We start from the raw sequence: 23,779 nt of genomic DNA, 5'->3' as shown, positions 1-23,779 counted from the left end.
TGAGATACCTAAGGAATCACCTGATAGGGAAGGTAATGGGGGGAAATGCCCCATGCATGTTGAACTGTTGTGACAGACACAGCTATTAGCATGCCTGATATCCTTTTCTCACCTTCCTAACAGATCTCCAGTCATGTTTGAGGGGGGACACTGTGTGCCCAGCTTACTTTTTAGGCACCTTGGGAACCGAATGTGCCTGAGATGTGGCCCCGTGACAGTTTGGGCCAATTTTGTGTAAGCAGAAGTCATGAGCTTGTAGAGTACATATCTTCAACTTCTTGTTTTTCGTTTTTCTCCCCTTTCTTCCTGGAATGTGGAGGCAGCACTTAAGCCATCTTAAAAGTGGTTAGGTTGCTGTTGCATATGGTCAAATGTGGGAGGGGAACACATCTTGTCTGCTGCTTACTTGTAATAGTATATGTGATGCTTCTTGTGTTCCTGATTTAATTTTAGAAATAGCACTGCCTCTATTACATTATGTCCTTACAAATACCAGTAATATCTTCTACATGAGTATATTTTTGTCGTCTGTTGATAAAATACCTTGAAGTTAAGGGGGATGGAAATAGTAAATCCCTTTAGCTAGTAAATAAGCCATGAGTACAATGACTAGACCAGCCACTTAAACACTCTTGGGAAGCAAGTAGACAGTGTTGTAATATATCAAACATTTCAGTGTTTTAATGTGTTTATACTTTTTAAATGAACTGAAAATGCACAGACAACCAGATGTCTTGTATTATGTACACTCATCTCTAACCAGCTGCTGAAACAATTTCTTATGATTTAATATTCTTGGAACTACATCCTCTAAGAAGGTTTGTCTTGGTAACCGTTTCCATGTGAAACCAAACTACTCTTTCAGTGTTTCATCTCCTGTAACTGTAGTGCAGTGGTACAGATCAGCTTATAATTTAAGAAGAAATATTAACTTATGGAAACTGGGATGCTTTCACCTGAGCACCATTGGTCTCGCTATAGACTTTCACGTTAACATTGACATGCCAGTGCTGCATTTGCAGGGGAACAGCAGGAGGAATCTAGTTCTAATGGCCACCAAGGGCATTTCCAAACTATCTTACACATTTCTTATGAGACTGTGAAATCATTCTGTTAATTGAAAGTAAGTGATTACCGAGAACATAGATATTTAGAGATCTATAAACTAAGTTTTAAATGATACTTTATTATTAAGTAAACAGGATCCCTGCAGTAGTTTAGATAGAAGCTCCCAGAATTTGAAGGAATTATTTGTGATGAAAATTGACTTTTAAGTCAATACTGCTTTTCAGTTTGGATTTCTTGATAAAATATTAATTCACTGAGGTTGTTAATCTTCAAAGTCAGGTTAAAATTGTATCTCTTACAGGATTCCTTCCTTAACTCCTCTCAGCATTTATATATTTAAAGTAAAGATTAAGTCATGCATGGGCTCATGATTTGACATTTTTCAGTGTATATTATGTTGATCCCACTAAAATTGAAATGTCTTCCAAAAGTAAAGCCTTGTCTTTAATTATTATACCTGCTCTTTGATCTCAAGGATGTGAGTGGGAAAGGAATAAAGTGAGTGGGAAAGGAATAAAGGAAGATGAAGGTATTTTTCTCAGGACACTAATGGAGAGTATCATAGGAAGGACATAGGTGGTTGGCAGGACAGAGTTGAAAGCACAACACTTAGAGTTTGTGACCATGTGTCAGCTATTATCGTTGCTGCAGTAGTTGAGACCCTGTGAACTTCACCCAGTGGTGGAGGTTAGGTGGGGTCCTAGCACTGGAAGCAGTTACATTGTATGGGCCCCAAACTTATGTTTTGGAGACTGCTTATGATGCTTTTTAATTATGAAATAGAAGTTATTTTAAGGACTAGAACTGGATTTTTTCCCTTTTATGTCTTTTTATCTACTTTTGTTGCTGTAGTTTTTTTAAAGCTATCACTGTTAGCTATAAATGATGATGCCATTGTCAAGGACAGACTATACTCCTTTTCTCTAGTGCTACCACTCTGGACAGGTCCTTGTGAAGTCTACTCAGGATGAGCCTTTCTGTTGGCCCCAGCTCAGACATACAGCCTCTTCCTCTCGGTCCTTTTATGTGTTTTCCTGTATCAACCTGTGAGCTCATTGAGCTCTGGGGCTGCTTCATTCTCAGCTTGACTCTCATTTGCGGATTTTTAAATTACAGTTTAAGAAAACTTACCTAGTTTTTTCATAAGTTAAGTACTGGTAAAGATGAGATATTCATAGTCAGTTACCTTCACTGCCTTTTTCGGGGAGTGTGTGCATCTACTTTTTGTAGTGGGACTTTATCTACTACACGGGTTATCTGTTAACCTAGTCCATACCACTCATTCTCTTTCAGCCATGCTGGTGTCCTTGCTAATTTGGAACCTGCCAATCCACTCCTGCCTTTAGGCCTTTGCCCTTTCTTCTTTCTCTTGAGTATCTCCCCTCAGATATCTGCATGGCTTATGTCCTGACCCCTTTCAGGCTTCTTTCTGCTTAGAGGTCTGCTTCTTAGAAAGAGTTGCTCTGCCTTCCCTAAAATAGCACCCGTCTCACTCTCTGTCCATTTATCGTGCTTTATTTTTTGTCTGAATACTCATCACTACTTTTCATATTATCTATGATTTCTGTTACTTGTATTTCTCAAATAAAATTAGAATGTGAGCTCCATGAAAACAGAGATTCTTCTTGTGCCAGCATTTATTTTGCTCATTGCTGTATCAGTCGTACTCAGGTTAGCCTGACTCTCAAAAAAGTTTTTGTTGAATCAGTTAAATCAGCAGGGGCACACCTATTCAGTGTGCTTAGAGCATTTTATTTGTTTCCCAGCATCTTGTCTATATGGGAACGACATTGTGCTAAAGCATGTTCTATTGGAAGTGTACTGGCTCAAAGTCCTTTGCAGTTGGTACATTGTATTATGAAAATCCAATGTCTTATAGCCAATAGTAGTAGAAAGGGGCTACTAGAAGCTGAAACACTTGAAGAAATAACATCTAACAATGTTTAAGGGAAATGGTAGATTAATTAGTTATGAATGCTGACTAGTGTGGGGTCATTTAGTTTAGAGACAATCAGCTTATATCTCAGTAGTCCCCAGATTATTCCTTCACAGTATAATAATTTCTTTTTCATTGAGTTCATCCTCAAAAATGTATATTGTGGCCCTGGCTGGTGTGGCTCAATGGTTGTGGTGTCGGTCCACATACCAAAGGGTGTTCAATTTGATTCCTGGTCAAAGGCATGTACCTGAGTTGTGGGTTCATTCCTGGCTCCCGGTCAGGGTGCGTGCGGGAGGCAACCAGTCGATGTATCTCTTTTACATCGATGTTTCTCCCTCTCTCTTCTCTTTTACTCTTTCCCCCCCCTTCCTTCCACTCTCTGAAAAGCAATGGAAAAAATATCCTCTGGTGAGGATTAACAAAAAACAAAAAACAAAAAAGCACCATATATTGTGAATAGACTGTGTGTCTGTACTGTACGAGGCCCTGGGCAAAGAAACAAGTGACTTTTGAAGAGCTCAGGGATGGATAGATATGTAGAAAGATTGCCTAGTAGGAGGAATGGTTGATGAATGCTATAGCCATCTGGAGCTGTGTTGACTAGCAGTGGCTAGGTCATTAAGGAGCCAGAAAGGAGCTGGATAGGGCTCTTGGGTGTGAATGATGAGGGCGCAGTGCACTATTTTGATTAGAGCAGAGAGCCTGTGGGAATTAGGGGGAGAAGCTATGTTGTTTGATGGAGTAAAGACTTGAATTTAGCAGGAGTGAAGGTTTGATTATGTTTAGGGTTCTCTGTTTATTAGGATATAAAGGAACAATATAATTTTTAGAGCTATTTCTCTAAAACACATTTTGGAAGTATTTGGGGAGGGATAAAACTGATTAAGAATCTTTATAAAATTCACTTCACCCCCAGGATTTTTGAAATGTAATAAAATGATATCAAATGCACATTGATTCAACTCTTAAATTAATGGTATTGGCTTAGATGTTATACCGTGGAAAATTCAAATATTGAAAACTTTTGGTGCTAACACCGAGTACGTGGTTTAAGAACCTGAAGAGCCATAAACAGTTTCCTTCTGAAGCCTGCAAGTTGTTGGAAGAGTGAAGGAACTGGAGAGATCCCCAGTTGGCTATGAAGGGCTTAACTGTTGGGGAAATGCCTTTCTACAGCCCTGCATGTTGATACCCGCATACTTCTCCAAATGCAGCCTCAAGAGGGTGGGTGGCTAAAGCGAGTCATCATTTAAGTTTTAGGTGCTCTCAGGTAAACATCTAGTATAGCTTTTTGGTGGAATTAGGTATTTATGACATTGCAAGCACTGAATTAAAGATAATGTTTTCATATACCATTACAGTTTTTTAGTTAAGTTCACAATAGCTTTTTAGCTTGAAAATGGATTTCTGGTGCCTCAGGGGGGAAAAAAAATCCCAGTTAAAAAATGTTAATATGTAAACCTTAACCTGGTTTATTGAAGAAATCTGAGCAAAATATATCCAGCACCACAAATGCATGTTTTACAAGATATGTGCTCAGATTGTTATAAATGCTTAACTGGCTATTGCCAAGAAGTGTAGGATATATCCTGTAGTACAAAAAACACCACTGATTCTGAATCCAGAAGGTAGAGTTTGAATCCTAGCTCTACCACTAACCGTCAGTGTCCCTCCAGGCCTCAGATTTCTCATTGTAAAATTGGGGTTAATAGATCATAGATTGTGACATGGAAAAGACATTTGAAGACATTGAGTTTAGTTGTTTAATAAATTTTAGATATGGAAACTGAAGTGTATGAGGTTAGAGACTAGTTCACATAGCTATTAAAGGAACAGCCAGGCAAGTTGATAGTTTAATACTCATGTCCTTCATTTCAGTAGAGGGGCCAGCAGCTGAGAGGGAGCATCTCATCCTGGGATGAGGTCTGTCTAGCACTCTCACTGCTACTCTACTCTGTTGCTCAGGATAGTGTTGAGGACAAAAGAAATATATTTGAAGATGCTTTTGTGAAAATTTTTAAAATGCTTTATAGTGTGTGATCTTACACATACTAGGTACTCAACAAACATACTGAATTTATTTGCTTCTGAGTTATTTTTCACATTTTAAACTTCTCAAGAGAAAGTAGTAACACTTGGTAATTAACAAGTGTAATGGTCATAGGATATAGGATGCCTGAGATTCAAAAGAACAAGGCTAAATAATCTTTGTGGGAACTGAAGCCAGTTTCTGTTGTGTCAAGCTGCTCCAAGGAGTTTGTCTGGCTGTTTGGGAGGACAGGTTCTAGCCTAGCATTAGGTGTGGAAGATGAGCAGAAGCAGAGTCCTGAGTCCTGGCTATTTTGCCTGCATATGCATATTTCCTCACAAATATTGGATTTTTAGAACTAGAATTAAGCTTTTAAAAAACTTATCCTAGCTCTTTCATTTTATATATGTCATTGAAGTAGAGAGAGAGGAAGTGACTTTCCTAAATTCACTTGCAGGATTCTTAGGTAGCTCAGCCTGAAAATGTTGACATTCTCTCTCTGCCTTCAAAGAATTTTTACTTTTAAAACAAAATTGTGCCCTGCTTGTGTGGGTCAGTTGTTGAGCGTCAACCCATGAACCAAGAGGTCATCTGTTTGATTCCCAGTCAGGGTGCATGCCTGGGTTGTGGGCTCGATCCCCAGTAGGGGGCGTGCAGGAGGCAGCTGATCAATGTTTCTCTCTCATCAGTGTTTCTATCTCTCTATCCTTCTCCCTTCTTCTCTAATATCAAGATTGGTACAGAATGCTTTTGTTAATTTCTTTTATTATTATTTATTTTATTTTATTTTTGTTTAAAATATTACAGACGTCCCTTTTTCTCCCCAATGCCCCGTCCCTTCCCCCTCCCCAGTCCCTCTCCCCACCATTGTCCGTGTCCTTGGGTTGTGCATATATGCATATAAATTCTTTGGTTACTCTCTTCCCGTCCACCCACCCGCCCTCCTCCATCCCTCTGACATTCGTCAGTCTCATCTATGCTTCCATGTCATTGAATCTATTCTGTTCATCAGTTTATTAAGTTCTTTAGATTCCACGTATAAGCGAGATCATGTGATATTTGTCTTTCGCTGCCTGGCTTATTTCACTTAGCATAATATTCTCCAAGTCCATCCATACTGTCCCAAAGGTTACGAGATCCTTCTTCTTTAGCTGCGTAGTATTCCATGGTATAAATGTCCCACAGTTTTTTTATCCACTCATCTACTGATGGGCACTTGGGTTGTTTCCAGATCTTAGCTGTTGTAAACTGTGCTGCTATGAACTTCGGGGTGCATATATCCTTTCTGATGAATGTTTCAGGATTCTTAGGATACACTCCTAGGAGTGGAATCACTGGGTCATACAGCAGCTCCATTTCTAATTTTTTGAGGAACCTCCGTACTGTTTTCCATAGTGGTTGCACCAGTCTGCATTCCCACCAGCAGTGTACTAGGGTTCCCCTTTCTCCACACTCTCGCCAGCACATGTTGTTTGTTGATTTGTTGATTTGTTGATGGCAGCCATTCTGACAGGTGTGAAGTGATACCTCACTGTGGTTTTAATTTGCATCTCTCTGATGATTAGCAACGTTGAGCATTTTCTCATATGTCTCTTGGCCATCTGTATGTCCTCTTTGGAGAAGTGTCTATTTAAGTCCTTTGCCCATTTCTTTTTTTTTTTTTTTTACTTTTTAAATTTATCTTTATTGTTGAGAGTATTACAGGTATAGCATTTTCCCCCGCAACTGACCCCCTCCACTTCGCTCCAACCCCCTCCCCAGGCCTTTACCCCGTTATTGACTGTCCATGGGTTATGCATATATGCATATAACTTCTTTGGTTAATCTCTTCCCACCCTCCACCGCCTAATCCCTCTTTCCTCTGAAATATGATCATCTGTTGCATGTGTTAATGTCTCTGGATCTATTTAGTTCATCAGATTCTTTTGTTCATTAGCTTCTTCTTAAAGAAGACCCTTCAATATTTCCTGTAGTGCTGGTCTGGTGGTGATGAATTCCTTTAGCTTTTCCTTATCTGTGAAGCTCTTTATCTGACCTTCAATTCTAAATGATAGCTTTTTTGAGTAGAGCAATCTTGGTTGTAGTTCCATGTTTTTCATCACTTTGAATATTTCTTGCCACTCCCTTCTGGCCTGCAAGGTTTCTGTTGAGAAATCAGCTGACAGTCAGTCGTATGGGTGCTCCCTTGTAGGTAACTAACTGCTTTTCTCTTGCTGCTTTTAAGATTCTCTCTTTGTCTTTAACCTTTGGCATTTTAATTATGATGTGTCTTGCATTGGGCCTCTTTGGGTTCCTCTTCTTTGGGACACTCTGTGCTTCCTGGACTTGTAAGTTGATTTTTATCCCCAGGTAAGGGAAGTTTTCTGTCATTTTTTCAAATAGGTTTTCAATTTCTTGGCCTCTTTTATCCCCTTCTGGCACCCCAGTAATACAAATGTTGCACCTCTTGAAGTTGTCCCAGAGGCTCCTTGTACTATCTTCATATTTGTGGATTCTTTTTTCTTTTTGCTCTTCTGGTTGGGTGTTTTTTGTTTCCTCATGTTCCAAATTGCTGATTTGATTCTCAGCATCCTCTACTCTACTGTTGATTCCATGTAAATTATTCTTCATTTCAGTTTGTGTAGCCTTCATTTCAAATTGGTACTTTATTATGTTATCGATTTTCTCAGTTATTTCCCTAACCATTTGCTTAAACATCCTTATAACCAAAATTCTGAACTCTCTATCTGTTAGCTTGCTTGGATCTATTTCATTTAGTTCCTCTTCTAGAGATTTCTTCTCTTCTTTCCTTTGTGACATGTTTCTTTGCCTCCACATTTTGGCTGCTTCCAGGTGTTTGTTTCTATGTATTAGGTAGACCTGCTATGTCTCCTGGAATTGGTAGAGTGGCTTCGTGTAGTAGGTGTCCTGTAGGGTCCAGTGGCTCAGCCTCCTCAGTCACCTGAGCTGGGCCTTCTAGGTGCTCCCTTGTGTGGGCTGTGTGCACTGTCCTGTTGTAGTTGAGCCTTGGTTGCTGCTGGCGTCCCTGGGAGGAACTGACCCCCAGGCCAATTGGCTGTGAGGACCAGCTGCAACGACAGCCAAAGAGCTGCTGTGCTGGAGACACCCCTATGGATCAGGATTTACTTCAGTGGAGCTTTGGTGTTCACCAAGTGCGCCCCTTGAGTGTGTCACTCGTGGATGTGGTAGGGTTGTAATACAGCATGGTCGAGTCTGACCACCAGGTGCACTGTCTCTGGGGCCTCCTGGGAGGTGCAAAGTCAGCCTTTGCCAGTGCCTTGCCCAGGGCCATCCTGCATGAGCTACACAGCAAACTGTAGTTGGCTGCTACTTGTGCTGGCCTTGGAGGTGCCCAGGAGAGGCCAAGCTATGAGCCAATGCAGGCTGCTGCTAGTGCCAGGCCTGGGGCCACTTATCAAGTCGTATGGACCCCGCTGCTGCTTGTTTGAGAGATTTGAGGAAAGTCCTAAGCATGAGGCTGGAGAGGCCACTTGCACAGAAAAGCCCCTGGAAATGGCCTGGATGAGCTGCAGGTGGGGAGGGGCGGGGCCTCCGGGAATCACGGGGTGGGGCCAAAGGTGGGAGTCAGGTGCTGGCGACTCAAATATGGGGTCTGCCTGCCGGCTGTGTGCGGGGACGACTCGCCAAAGGAGCAACAGCCTCTGCCAGCCCTTCTTCCTGGGTGGAAGCCGCCCTCCACCTCTCCCCAGATTTCAGGCAGGTTAGTTCCTCCCCGAGTGTCCCAGGTCCTGTCAGGCTGCTGCCCGGCGCTGCTCTCCAAGGGAGCGCATCCGAGTGAGTCCATGGGTGGACCCTTTAAGAAGAGCTGCTGGGGCTCGCAGCCTCTGCAACTCTCAGGGACAGTCCCCGCTGGTTTCACAGCCCGGAGTTGTGGGGACGTCTCTTCCCAGCCCTGGAGCACTGGTCTGGGGGCCTGCTGTGGGGCTGGGACCCCCTCCCTCCTCCAGGAGACCTCCGCCGGTGAGATTCCCTCGGGGTTTCAACCCCGGCACTGGGTGTGGGCCCGTGGCCGCGTCTCTGGGATTCAGCCCCGATCCACCCTCGTCTGCACCCCTCCTACCGGTCTTGATGCTTCTTCAGTTCCCTGGTTGTAGGGCTTCTGTTCAGCCAGATCTCAGGAGGCTCTGAGTGACGGTGGTTCTGTATTTTAGTTGTAATTTTGATGTGGTTGCGGGAGGCAGCGGGTGCAGCTGTTTCCTACGCCGCCATCTTGTTTTTCCTCTGTCCATTTCTTAATTGGGTTGTTTGTCTTCCTCTTGCTGAGTGCTGTGAGTTCTTTGTACACTTTGGAAATTAGCCCCTTATCAGATACATCCTTGGCAAATATGTTTTCCCAGACTGTGGGGTTCCTTTGTATTTTGAGGCTGTTTTCTTTTGGTGTACAGAAGCTTTTTAGTTTGATGTAGTTCCATATGTTTTTCTTTTGTTTCTCTTGCCCTAGGAGATGTATCAGTGAAAAGTCCACTACGTGGGATGTCTATGTTTACTACTTTACTGCCTATGTTTTCTTCCAGGATTTTTATGGTTTTGTGACTTACATTTAAGTCTTTTATCCATTTTGAGTTTATTTTTGTGTATGGTGAAAGTTGGTGGTCTAGTTTCATTCTTTTGCGTGTATCTGTCCAATTTTCCCAGCACCACTTATTGAAGAGACTATCTTTACTCCATTGGATACTCTTGCCTCCTTTGTCAAATATTAACTGACCATAATGGCGTGAGTCTATTTCTGGGGTCTCTATTCTGTTCCATTGATCTATATGCCTGTTGTACCAATACTTTCCTCCCCAGAGACAATAATTTTTAATTTTTAGCTATTCTGGTGGTTTATATAAACCTTTACTATTATTCTACCTCTTTATTTCCAAATAATATAACAGTATTTTAAAAATATTTTAAAAATATGCCGTTTTGATTACAGTGGCTTTGTAATACAGTTTGAAGTCTGGTAAGGTGATCCCTCCCACTCTGTTCTTTTTTCTCAAGATGGTTGCAGCTATTCGGGGTCTTTTTTGGTTCCGTATACATTTTCGAAATGTTTGTTCTAGGTCTGTGAAATATGCTGTTGGTATTTTCATAGGAATTGCATTAAATTTATAAATTGCTTTGGGTAGTATAGACATTTTAATGATATTAATTCTTTCAATCCATGAGCATGGTATCTTCTTCCACTTGTTTAAATCTTCCTCTGTTTCTTTTTTCAGTGTCACGTAGTTTTCTGAGTACAGGTCTTTTACATCCTTGGTTAAGTTTATTCCTAGGTATCTTATTTTTTTAGTTGCAATGGTAAATGGTATTGCTTTTTTAGTTTCTCTCTCTGAAAGTTCATTGTTGGTGTATAAGAATGCCATTGATTTCCAGATGTTGATTTTGTATCCAGCTACGTTGCCAAATTCGTTTATCAAATCTAGTAGTACTTTGATGGAGTCTTTAGGGTTTTCTGTGTACAATATCATGTCATCTGCAAATAATGACAGTTTTACTTCCTCCTTTCCAATTTGGATACCTTTTATGTTTTCTTCCTGTCTGATTGCTATGGTGAGGACTTCCAGTACTATGTTGAATAAGAGTGGTGAAAGTGGACATCCCTGTCTTGTTCCGGTTTTTAATGGAAATGGTTTTAGTTTTTTCCCATTGAGTATGATGGTGGCTGTAGGTCTGTCATATATGGCCTTTATTATGTTGAGGTATGATCCCTCTATTCCCACTTTGCTGAGAGTTTTTATCAGAAATGGGTGCTGGATTTTGTCGAATGCTTTTTCTGTGTCTATTGATATGATCATATGATTTTTGTCCTTCATTTTGTTTATGTGATGTATCACATTTATTGATTTGCGGATGTTGTACCAGCCTTGTATCCCTGGAATAAATCCCACTTCGTCATGATGTATGATCTTTTTAATGCATTGCTGGATCCGGTTTGCTAGTATTTTAGTGAGGATTTTAGTATCTATGTTCATCAGGGATTCTTTTACTATTATTAATACATGTATAGCAACATATGATGAAGTGGTTTGACATTAACTGAATTTTAATTCTACCAACAGATGGTTGATTTTTTTTCCCTTTTATCTTTTTTGTGCCACCTATATAAATTAATTTTTTACGAAGTAGTTTCTTTTCAAGCATAATTCAGATTGCATTACACTTGGATATTTAATACTAGCCATTGCTGCTGACGCAGTTGTTTTAAATTAATATATGTGTGCACATGGTTTGAAAAAAAATCAAATAGCACAGAGGGCTTATGATGAGAACAAATGTTCTTTGTCCTATTCCTTTTATTCCTTTCATTCCTTTCCTCCCCAGAGACAATAATTTTTAATTTTTAGCTATTCTGGTGGTTTATATAAACCTTTACTATTATTCTACCTCTTTATTTCCAAATAATATAACACTGTTTTAAAAATATTTTAAAAATATATCTTTATTGATTTCACAGGGGGGAAGGGAGAGAGATAAAAACATCAATGATGAGAGAGTCATTGATTGGCCTCCTCCTGCACGCCCTGACCAGGAATCGAACCACCATTCCTAGATTATAGGTTGATGGTCAACCACTGAGCCACGCTAGCCAGGCTATAACACTATTTTTTTTTTTTAAATTAATAGGCTTTATATTTCAGAGCAGTTTTAGGTTCAGAGCAAAATTGAGCAGAAAGAAAGTACAGAGTTCCCATATGCCCTCTGACCTCATACACGTATAACCTCCCTCACTATGAACACCCTACACCTCAGTGGTACATTTGGTAGAGTTAATGAACCTACATTGACACATCATTATCACCCACAGGCATAGTGTAAATTATGGTTTTATTTTAGTGTTGTATATTCTTTTGTGAAAATTTTTTATTTATTGAATTTTAGAGGAGGGGGAAGGAAGAGAAACATTGATTTGTTATTCCACTTATTTATACATTCATTGGTTGATTCCTTTTTAAAAAAAATTGATTTTTTAGAGACAGAGAAAAAATGTGATTTGTTGTTCCACTTATTTATGCATTCATCGGTTGTTTTTTGAATGATCCTAACTTTTATTTTATTTTATTTTATTTTATTTTATTTTATTTTATTTTATTTTATTTTATTTTATTTTATTTTATTTTATTTTATTTTATTTTATTTATTTTATTTTATTTTATTTTATTTATTTATTTATTTATTTATTTATTTATTTATTTATTTATTTATCTATTTATTTATCTATTTATTTTTACCCTTTAGCCAGTTTCTCTCAACTACTGTATCTTTATAAAAAATTTTTTTATTGTTGACCATATTACAGATGTCCCCCATTTCCCCACCTCTTTGCCCCCCTCCACCCAGCCCCTGCCCTACCTCAGGCCTTCACCACACTATTGTCTGTGTCCATGGGCAGTGCATATATATATAAGTTCTTTGGTTAATCTCTTCCCATCCCCCAATCCCTCTTCTTTCTGAAATGCATCCATGCCCCTTACCTATTTTGTTCATCAGTTTATTTTTTCATTAGATTCCACATATAAGTGATATCATGTGATATTTGTCTTTTTCTCACTGGCTTATTTCGCTTAGCATAATACTATCCAGGCCCATTCATTCTCTAACAAAGGGTAAGATATCGTTCTTCTTTTTTTTTTTTTTTTTTTTACAGCTGCATAGTATTCCATGAGGTAAATGTACCACAGCTTTTTTTATCCACCCATCTACTGATGAGTACTTGGGCTGTTTCCTGATCTTAGCTATTATAAATAATGCTGCTATGAACATAGGGGTGCATATATTCTTTCTGATTGGTGTTTCGTGATTCTTAGCATGTATTCCTAGAAGTCGGATTGCTGGGTCAAATGGCAGTTACAGTTTTAATTTTTTGAGGAAAGTATACTGTTTTCCATAGTGGCTGCACCAGTCTGCATTCCCACCTGCAGTGTACTAGGGTTCCCCTTTCTCCACACCCTCACCAGGACTTGTTTGTTGGTTTATTGATGGCAGCCATTCTGACAGGTGTGAGGTGATACCTCATTGTTGTTTTAATTTACATCTCTCTGATGATTAGTGATGCTGAGCGTTTTTTCATATCTCTTCCTCATCTGTATGTATTCTTTGGAGATGTGTCTATTCAGGTCCTATGCCCATTTTTTAATTGGATTGCTTATCCTCCTTTTGTTGGATGAGTTCTTTATGTATTTTGGAAATTAACCCCTTATTAGATGTGTAATTGGTGAATATGTTCTCCCATACAGTAGGTTCCCTTTTCATTTTGTTGGTGGTTTTTTTTGCTGTGCAGAAGCTTTATAATTTGATGTAGTCCCATTTGTTTATTTTTTCCTTTGTTTCTCTTATCCTAGGACAGGGGTGGGGAACCTTTTTTCTGCCAAGGACCATTTGGATATTTATAACATTATTCGTGGGCCATAAAAAATTATCAACTTAAAAATTAGCCTGCTTTATTTAATCAAACATTTAATTAACTCACCCCTAAAGTGATGGCTGGAACTGCTTTTCTTTGGTGAGGCCTTAGCAGGGCCAGACAAAATGATTTCAAGGACGGTATATGGCCCTCAGCTGAATGTTCCCCACCCGTGCCCTAGGAGATGTATTGGCGAAAATTCTGCTACGTGAGAGGCCTGAGATTTTACTGTATATGTTTTCTTCTAGGATTTTTATGGTTTTGCAACTTACATTTAAGTTTTTATCCATTTTGAGTTTATTCTTATATATGGTGTCAGTTGGTAGTCTAGTTTCATTTTTTTGCATGTACCTGTCCAATTTTCTCAGCACCATTTATTGAAGAGACTGTCTTTACTTCATTGTGTGCTCTTGCCTCCTGTCAGACATTAATTGACTCTAATGGCATAGGTCTATTTCCGGGGTCTCTGTTCTGCTCCATTGCTTTATATGCCTGTTCTTGTGTCAGTAACAGACTTTTGATTACAGTGGCTTTGTAGTATAGTTTGATATATCCGGTATTGTGATCCCTCCAACTTTGTTTTTCTTTCCCCAAGATTGCTGCGGCTATTCTGGCTCTTTTTTGGTTCCATATAAATTTTTGGAATATTTGTTTTAGATCTGTGAAATATGCTGTTGGTATTTTAATAGGAATTGCACTGATCTATAGATTGCTTTGGGTTTATGGACATTTTAATGATGTTAATTCTTCCAGTCCATGAACACAGTATATTCTTCCACTTGTTTATATCTTCCTCTGTTTCTTTTTTCAATGCCCTATAGTTTTCCAAGTACAGGTCTTTTACCTCCTTGGTTAAGTTTATTCCTACTTATTTTTTTGTAGCAGTGGATAATGGAATTGTTTTTTATTTTGTCTTTCTGAGAGTTCATTATTGGTGTATAAAAATGCCATAGATTTCTGGATGTTAATTTCATAACCTACTACTTTGCTGAATTCATTTATTAAGTCTAGTAGTATTTTGGAGGAGTCTTTAGGGTTTTCTATGTACAATATTAAGTCATCTGTGAATAATGTTGTAAATTCTGTGGGTGTTACAAATGTATAATGATATGTATTCATAATTGTAGTGTCATAAGAGTAGTTTCACCCCCCTGGAAATCCTGTGCTCTACCTATTCTTCCCTTTTACCTGCTCCAACTCCTGACTACCACTGATTCTTTTACTGTTTCCATAGTTTTGCCTTTTCTAGAGTGTCATATAGTTAGAATTATATAGTACATAGCCTTTTCAGATTGTCTTCATTTTTTTAGTATTAAATATATATTTAAGGTTCCTCCATGTTCATGGCTTAATAGCTCATTTCTTTTTAGCACCGAATAATATTCCATTTTCTGTATGTACCACATACACATAAATTCGCTTTATGCATATATACATGTATAGTCGTCATATAAATCTAGAGTTGAAAGTGTGTACATCCCCAAATTTGATAAAAATTTGGTAAAAAAAATTTGCCTCCTACAGAGATTATACCTATTATAGTTCTACCAAATCCATTTTATAGAACCTTGGGAATATTATTATTATAAATTTTTTGTAAGTTAAAAATGGAAATCACATTGTGATTTTTGTATGCATTTTCTCATTACAAGTGAGATTGAACATCTTTTCATATATTTAGAAGTTATTTCTAGCTCTTTTCTTAGTTCTTTGAGAAACCATGAAAACATGAAATGGATATTTGGGTTTATTTCATCCACCCCCTTAATTTTACAAATGATGAAGTTCACAGGTAAGGCGGCTGAGAAAGGTAACAAGTGACAGTTCTGAGACAAGCATCCACGTTTTTTGAGTCCTAACTCCAGGCACTGTTGGTTCCACTGATTAGACTTAATATAAATGAGGAATATTACCTTGTCTTTGATTTTATTGACTTTTTTAAAAAATGTGTTTTTATTAATTTCAGGGAGAGGAAGGCAGAGAGAGAGAAACATCAGTGATGAGAGAGAATCATTGATTGGCTGCCTCCTGTATGCCCCCCGCTGGGCATTGAGCCCGAAACCCAGGCATGTGTCCTGACTGGGAATCCAACTGTGACCGCCTGGTCCATAAGTCGACACTCAATCACTGAGCCAACACTTGCAGGGCTGAGATTTTCTTGACTTTTAAAACTAGCCATCACTACTATTGACAGCATTTGTAATATAACACTTTTTAATCTTTCCTTATATTTTACTTTTAGGCTCTCCATTGTTGGCATGACAGTGATATTTCTAACTTTTGGTCTTAATCCTTTGTACTTGTTAGTTGTTTTTGTTAAACTTATATTCCATTTACAGTACTGTCCGGTTTCTTATCCAGTAGTAAGTCAGAGGAGGATGTTTTTTTCCTCTGTATTCATTGACATTGCCCTTAGCCAACACTAACACCCATTTAATGAAGACTTTTGTCTTTATCCAAATGTTCCACTCTGCCCTAGCAGAGCAGTGCAAGGTCATGGCGCCTTTCTTTTTTTTCTTCACATGAAATTAATAACTTGCTCCAACAGTAGTTTGTTCTAGGACATTTTCAGCCAGATGGTGGAAAGTTCTTGGGATAATATGGCAGCCAAAGCAACACTTTGGCTTTTTAAAGTTGACTTTGTTTTGGTGATTGTGTAATGAAAATCTTCTGAAGATTATACAAGGACATTAAAACAAGAAAGATCTGTTGGCCTAAAACATTTTTCATCTTTTAAAAACCACCACACTCAGCATGGTAGAACTTTGGTTTCTTTCAAGTATTGGTCTCCCTGGCTCTTTTCCCTGATTATTTGGCACTTAAGATAGCCCAATTAATATATTTAAAATTTTGTTTTTATAGGAACCCAGCATTGCCTTGAATTTCTTTTTTTGAGCATTATAGAAATTTATAGCAAGAAATGACATTAGAGATAATTTAGTCTAATGTACTTATTTACAAATAGGAAAACTGAGACCCAGAGATAGTTGTTTGTTGAAGAGAACAGGATGAGTTTAATAGGGAACTTAGAAGCAGGTCCTAGGTTTTCTAATTTTGGGTCGATGACTTCTACAGCATACCACAATGTGATTCAGTTTTTTGTTTGCTCTTACTTCAATATGTCATCAGATTTTAATCAATAAAGGTTCAATTTTATGACTATCCTCTATTTTTAGTTCCCGATTAACTTAATTTTCAAATAGATGATACATTTATACTGTTCAAAAATCCAAAAACATAAAAGTCTTCATAAAATATATGTGGTCAAAATGAGATTAGCTATTATCCTTAGATCGTTTCTTATGATTTTTTTTTTTCCAGGAAATTTCCCAGTAGACACAACCAGTTTGAAGCAAATGTTTCTCTCACTCATATTCTTTATGCCTTCCTATTTTAAAAATTTAAATTAAATATAGACACAGACAACAGTATGGCGATTACCAGAAGAAAAAGGGGATGGAGGGAAGTAGGAGAGGGTATAGAGGGGATAAATGGTGATTGAAAGAGACTTGACTTGGAGAGGTGAACACACAATACCATATACAGATGATATATTACAGAATTGTACACCTGGAACATATATAATTTTATTAACCAATGTCACCCCAATAAATTCAATTAAAAATTTTAAATTAAAAATAATAAAAATAGTTACCTATAATCTCATCTCCCAGGGTTGCTGTTTGTATTTTTTGCATATTAGCATCTGCATGTATATTCATTCATATGGTACATACTATTTTGCTATCTTTGCGCAATATTATATCATAAAGTACCTATTTCAATAAAGTGTTTCAAAAGCAGATGGGATAACGTGTTTTACAAGGCCAGCATAACCCTGATGCTAAAAGCCCAACAATGACATTATATCAGAAGAAAGCAGAAAAATCTTTTTTAAGAAATTAGCAAATTGCCCTGGCTGGGTAGCTCAGTTGGTTAGAGCATCATCCTGATATGCCAAGGTTTCAGGTTCAATCCTCTTAAGGGCACATACAAGAAACAACCAATGAATGTACAAATAAGTGGAACAGCAAACCAATGGTTCTCTCTCCCTCCTTCCCTCCCTCCTTTACTCTCTCTCTCTAAATCAATCGATAAATTAAAAAAAATTAGCAAATTGCATCTAACAGTGTGTGAAAAGGATAACACATCATAACCAAATGGGGCTTATCTCAGGAATGCAATATTATTAACACTTGAAAACCAATCAATATAATATGCCATGTTGACAAAATAAATGAGAAAGGCCTATGTCTCAGTAAATGTGGAAAAAGCATTTGACCAAATTCGACATTCATTCATGAAAAAAAAGTCTTAGCAAAGTAGGAACAGAAGGAAACCTCTTCTACCAGATGTAGATGTGGTTCAAGTTAAGGACCTTTGATGTGGAGACTGTCCTTTATTTTCCTAGTGGGCCCAGTCTATCACATGAGTCCTTAAAGGTAGGAGAGAAAACCAAAAGTGTTGGCCAGAGAGATGCAATATGAGGAGTCATTCAAAGCGATAATTGGCTTTAAGATGAAGGGATCCATGAGTCAAAGAATGAGGTGACCTCTAGAAGCTGGGAAGTGTCCTCAGCGTACAGTCAGCAAGAAAATGGGGACCTGTGTTTTACAGCCCAGAGGAGCTAAATCCTGGGCACAATCCAAACCAACAAGAAATGGATTCTTTCCTGAGCCTCCAGAATGGAAAGCAGCTTGCTGATAACCTTGATTTTAACCCCTTGAAACCTGTACTGCAACCCCAGAACTGTATGACAACAAATTTGTGCTGTTGTAAGCTACTAAGTTTGTGATGATTTGCAAATGGCAACAATGTGTAAAAAACAACAACACCCTAATGAAACATAATCCAACTTCTCAAAGCAGATAACTTGTTAAATATAGAATTGTAGATGGTTCATTCATTCCATTTAATATTTGTTAAGTACCTACTATTATGTTAAGTTCTACTAGATACTTTCCCATAAACAGTCATTGTAATGTGTATTTTAATGCATGCATTTTTATATGTGTATGTTCAAGTATAAAATGTTATCCCTGTGTGTACATATTTTTGTTTTTGTTGTTGTTAATCCTCGCCCAAGAATATTTTTTCATTGATTTTTTTTTTTTTTTTTGGAGAGAGTGGAAGGGAGGGAGGGGGACAGAGAGAGAAATCTCAATTTGAGAGATACACATCAATTGGTTGCCCTCCCACATGTACCCAGTGGGGCTGGGGATCGAACCTGCAACCCAGGTACATGCCCTTGACTGGGAATCGAACCCAAGACCCTTCAGTGTGCAGGGTGATACTCCATCCACTGAGCAACACCAGCCAGTGCTGTGTACATATGTTTTTAATGTACATAAATAGAATTGCGTTACAGAACTTGCTCAGTTTTTTAGTTTTTCCTCTCAGAACTTTTAAGAGTTACCCCTGCTAAATGAACAACTAGTGTGTTGCTGTTAAAACTGCTCCATTGTATGCATCCACCACATTTTATGTAACCCGTTCTGCAGTGATGGACACCTGGATTGCCTGTCTTTGCAACACCACAAATAAGGAATGTCTTTATATTATCTATTCCTGCATAATAAATTCCCCTAAAACTTAGCTGTTTAACAACATTGTTTCACAGTTTTTTAGAATCAGGAATCTGGGTACAGCATAGCTTGGTGCTTCTGACTCAGGTGTCTCATGACGTTGTAGTTGAACTTATCACTGGGGCTGTGATCTCATCTGAAGCCTCAACTAGGGAGGAACTGCTTCCTAGATTTCTCACTTGGCTGTTGATAGAATTAATAACCCCTCTAGGGTTGTTGGACCAAGGGCCTCACTTCTTCACTGGCTGTTGACTGGAGGCCTTCCTTAATTCTCTGCCAGGTGGATTTCTCCATATGTTAGCTCACAAGGCAGCTGGCTTCCCTCAGATAAAGCAAATAGAAGAGCGAGAGCATGTCCAACACAAACCGTCACCTTTTTGTAAGCTATTATCTATCTCAGAAGTGGCATCTTATCATTTCTACTGTATTCTCTTTGTTAGAAGGGAGTCACTAGATCCAGCCTACACTCAAGGGGAGGAAACTACACAAGGGCATGAATATCAGGAAGCAGGGATTTTTGGACTCATTTAGAGGGTATCTTTCACAGTCCTGAGACATATTTCTGTGAAATTTTCTTTGGTGTATATACATAGACTGGGTCATAGGTGGTTTTCTAAAATGACCTGACTGGTTAATATTCCCATCAGCAGTACATGAGGGTTTATATATTATATGTCTGCCACTGCTTTACCTTTTCTAGGGCATAAAACAATATAATGTTTTAAATTGACTTTATATCTTTCACTCTCTTTTTCTAGTGGAGTTCTTGCCTTTTTCTTGACATTGCAGAGATTGCTTGTAACATTCTAGATAGTAGTTTTTTGTTATTCTTCCAGTCTATCATCTGCCTGTCAACTTTGTCCAAAGTTTCATTTGTTGAGCAATAATTCTTAATTTTGATGTAATTAAGTGCCTTTGTTTTTTGGCTTTATGGTTCGTGCTCTTAGACTTTTATTTAAGAAGTCCTTTCTTGTGCTTATGTTACAAACATATCATTGTACATTTTCTTCTATTAACTTTAGCTTTACCATTCACATCCAAGTCTTTAATTCATCTTTAGTAGGTCTTTGATATGTTGTAAAATAGGGAGCCATCATCATTTTTCTTTATGAAATGAGCCAGTTTTTCCTAGCATCATCTTCTGTACAATTTTTTTTCTCTATTGTTTTCTGGATCTATCTTTATTATATATTTTTTCCATATATACACAAGTCTGAACTATACATTCAGTTCTTAATTGGTTTCCATTGGTTTATTTTTTTATATTGTTTTTATTACTACAGCTGTATTGCATGGCATTAGATCAATTGACTAGGCCTCATGTGTTTTGTATACTTTGTATTGAAAAGATATTTCTGTCAACAATAACTCCTTAAAATATCTGGTAGAATTTTAAGCTTGCCTAGTTCTAGAATCAAGTCATCTTTAATTTGTTTAATGAATTTCATTTAAGTAGATTGTATTTTTTCTTTAGGTTTTCCATGAATATTTCAGTTCTATAAAAATATTGTTATATTCTTTTGGAGTTATTACCCTTTTTGCTGTGTTGAGATTCCCACTTTCCTGGTCTAACATATTACTGTTCAAATTTTTGCAATAACTGAAGATTTCTTGATGCATTTATTTCTGTTTGTGCTCCCTTTTCAGCCAAAATTTCATTTCTTTTTTATTGGATCTAAGATTTGCTTCTACACTTGATCTTAGCCAGAAGGCTGAGACACAATAAGATTTGTTTCTAAAAGGGGATAATGATCTTGGGAGGGCATAAAAGAAATATGCATAATAAAACAGGAGTAATTTGTTTACTGTTCATACTTTGCTGAACATGCAGAGTTGGTCTTGAGAATGTGAACCCTAGAGAAAGACGGTCTAGGATATGCCATTGTTCTCATTGTAAAGTGACTGTCAACTTGAAAAGACAGTTTTCTTTCTCTTCAGTTTTATAATCTGAATGTTTCTGTATTCTAACTAAACAGGAATGAACATAGGCACTTTCGAGTGGATTTTTAAAGCATAGTACTGCTGGTAATTGTTTCCATTATACACTAATAAATAGGCTTGTCATTCAGTAGGAGACGCGAACGGGAAAATAGTTAAGTAATGGGATACCTGACCCAAGTACAAGAGCTAATGACTAGGAAATGGTTTCATATTTTTTCTTAACTTAATTTTTATGTTAAAAATATTAGTGTGTTTTTTATAACCTAGAAACATGATGAATATTTAGATTTGAGTTTTTAAATATATAGTTTATTCAGAAAAGAGCAATATCTTACTGTTCCAAACTGATCGTTATTTGTTTTGTTTTCTGTTTCTCCAGAGACATTACATATGAAATATCAGTAGAAGCTATATCAACAATGGTTGTTTTTCTTTCCTGCCAACTCTTCCACAAGGAAGTTTTGCGACAGAGCATCAGTCACAAGTATTTGATGCGCGGTCGATGGTATGTTTCTGTTTTAAATTTGTCTAGGTTTTTAACAGAATAGTCACGGGATATAAAGTAAAGCATAAGGAATATGATCAATAATATTGTAATAACTATATATAGAGCTGGGTGGGTACTTGAATTATCGGGGCGATCACTTTATAAGTTACATAATTGTCTAAGCACTATGCCATACACCTGAAACTAATATAAAATAAAGTCGAATGCCAGCTATAATTGAAAATTTAAAAAGTAAACAACAAAAAATATGTTCATCTAATTTTTTATTGTATAAATCTATATTTTTGGTCTTGTCCTCTTAGTATTTAAAAAATTTTTTTTTGATTGATTTGAGAGAGAGAGAGAAACATCAATTTGTTGCACTTACTTATGAGTTCATTTGTTGATTCTTGCATGTGCCCTGACCAGGGATCGAACCTGCAACCTTAGCTAATTGGGATTACACTCTAACCAACTGAGCTACCTGGCTAGGGCCTCTTACCTTAGTATTGTTCTAGATCTCCAACCAGACATTCTTCTGGTTGTGCTGTCAGCACTTCAAACCCAACACATAAGGAAACAAATTTTGCTTTTTGTCCAAACTATCCCTTCTTCCTGCCCCCTTTATTCCTAGCTCCATTACCTTCTTTAGCGGTTTCTTTGTAGAATTGAAACTTTGAAGTCATCTTTCTTCTTTTCTATCATTCTCTATGTCTAAGCAGTCATCCAATAATATTTGTTCATTGAAATTATTTTTGTATCTTCCCCTTTTCAACAGTTCCACATAACCTACTGTAATCTGTGCCCCATTGCCATAAGTTTGGGCTACTTCAACATCCTCTTAACTGACTATTCCTATTTTAATTTAGTTAACAAATCTTTATTGTGTGCTAACCACGTGCCAGGCTATTAGGATATGGGGCTGTACTCTGAGCAGAAGCTTATAATCTTTTAGTGAGTAGGGATGGGAATAGATAAATTAAATACACATAGACACACAGACACACACACCCCTTCTATTGGCACAGTCTTCATGGAGTTTTGGAATTTAAGACAAAGACAAATAAAGTAGTTTTAATTAAAGTTCTCAGGGACCTTCGTCTTTCTTACTGCCTTCATTTTCTTCACTGATAATAGGGAAAAGGCCTGAGCTTTGGCTCAAGAGTCTGTTAAGAAGTTTTCTCTGGATTGCGGGAACTGATGTATCACCAATTTGTGGACATACATTCCTTTTCACCTATTTTCTCTTCCTTCTTCTCATCCCATTACTTAAAAGCAAAGTATTAACATTTAAAAAAATCTGTATACATACTGACATATTTGTTATGTGCATGCACAAATTGAATAATTTCATACTTAAAAAAGTATAGTCTTTTATTGCCTTTTAGTTCTTGCTTTTCCCTACTAATTCTATATTACTACCTCCCTTCAAGTGCCAGGTACTGTATTATACACTGAATTTATAATATCTCACCTGTTATACAGATTACAAATAAAGTAAGTTCAAGAGTGGAAGTGATTTGACCAATGACTTATGGCAGGGGCGGGGAACCTTTTTTCTGCCAAGGGCCCTTTGGATATTTTTAACATCATTTCTGGGCCATACAAAATTATCAGCTTAAAAATTAGCCTGCTATATTTGCTAAAACATTTAATTAACTCACTCCTAATGTGATGACTTGAACTGCAGTTGCCTTGGCAGGGCCAGAACAAATGATTTCACTGGCTGTATATGGCCCACAGGCCAGACGTTTCCCATCCCTGACTTATGGCGTAGGAAGGAGGAAAGCTGGAATTAAGCCTCTAGTCTGATCTCAGTCCCCGTGGTCTTCACTATTAGAAGACAATGCTAGACTTCTTTGAACTATGCTAATCCTTTTGTATTAATAGATTACATAGATTATCATTATATAAAATCGGGTGACTCCCATAAGTATGAGTTTGACGTTCTTTTTTTCTTTCTTTGTAGTCTTCCATACACCAGCAAACTTGTGAAAACCTTATTGTATAACTTTATCAGACAAGAAAAACCACCGCCTCCAGGAGCGCATGTTCTCCCTCAGCAATCGGATGGGGGAGGACTGCTCTATGGACTTGCGTCAGGAGTAGCAAGTAAGCCCTCTCTGATTTTTTTAGTGCTTTATTACATAGATTTTTGTTTAATTAGTCATAAATAATTCTGTGCCCTATGCTGCTACTACTCACAGTTATATTGGATCTCTGCAGCTGTCTAAATGTGACATACTGAAAGTAATTTAAAATATTAATTTTTGCATTCGGTGCAGTGATTTATGCTTCGAAATATATACAAATAATGGATAGA

The 23,779-nt window shown here is 37.7% G+C and overlaps 1 protein-coding gene across 3 annotated transcripts in view; it reads left to right on the top strand.

Moving 5' to 3' along the window:
* Nucleotides 1-23,779, top strand: part of DYM (dymeclin) — a 272,348-nt gene that overhangs the window by 64,211 nt on the left and 184,358 nt on the right. For all 3 annotated transcript variants that reach the window (XM_087819082.1, XM_016225068.2, XM_016225069.2), the window contains exons 7-8: nt 21,349-21,474; nt 23,426-23,568. In XM_087819082.1, the coding sequence (XP_087675208.1) occupies nt 21,349-21,474; nt 23,426-23,568 (269 nt within the window). The remainder of the gene's footprint in view (nt 1-21,348; nt 21,475-23,425; nt 23,569-23,779) is intronic.

Source organism: Miniopterus natalensis, chromosome 7 (assembly GCF_054644295.1).
Source record: "Miniopterus natalensis isolate mMinNat1 chromosome 7, mMinNat1.hap1, whole genome shotgun sequence".
In the NCBI taxonomy this organism is placed as follows: Eukaryota; Metazoa; Chordata; class Mammalia; order Chiroptera; family Miniopteridae; genus Miniopterus; species Miniopterus natalensis.
Note: the sequence above shows the minus strand (reverse complement) of the source record. Positions and strands in the feature narration are given on the sequence as shown.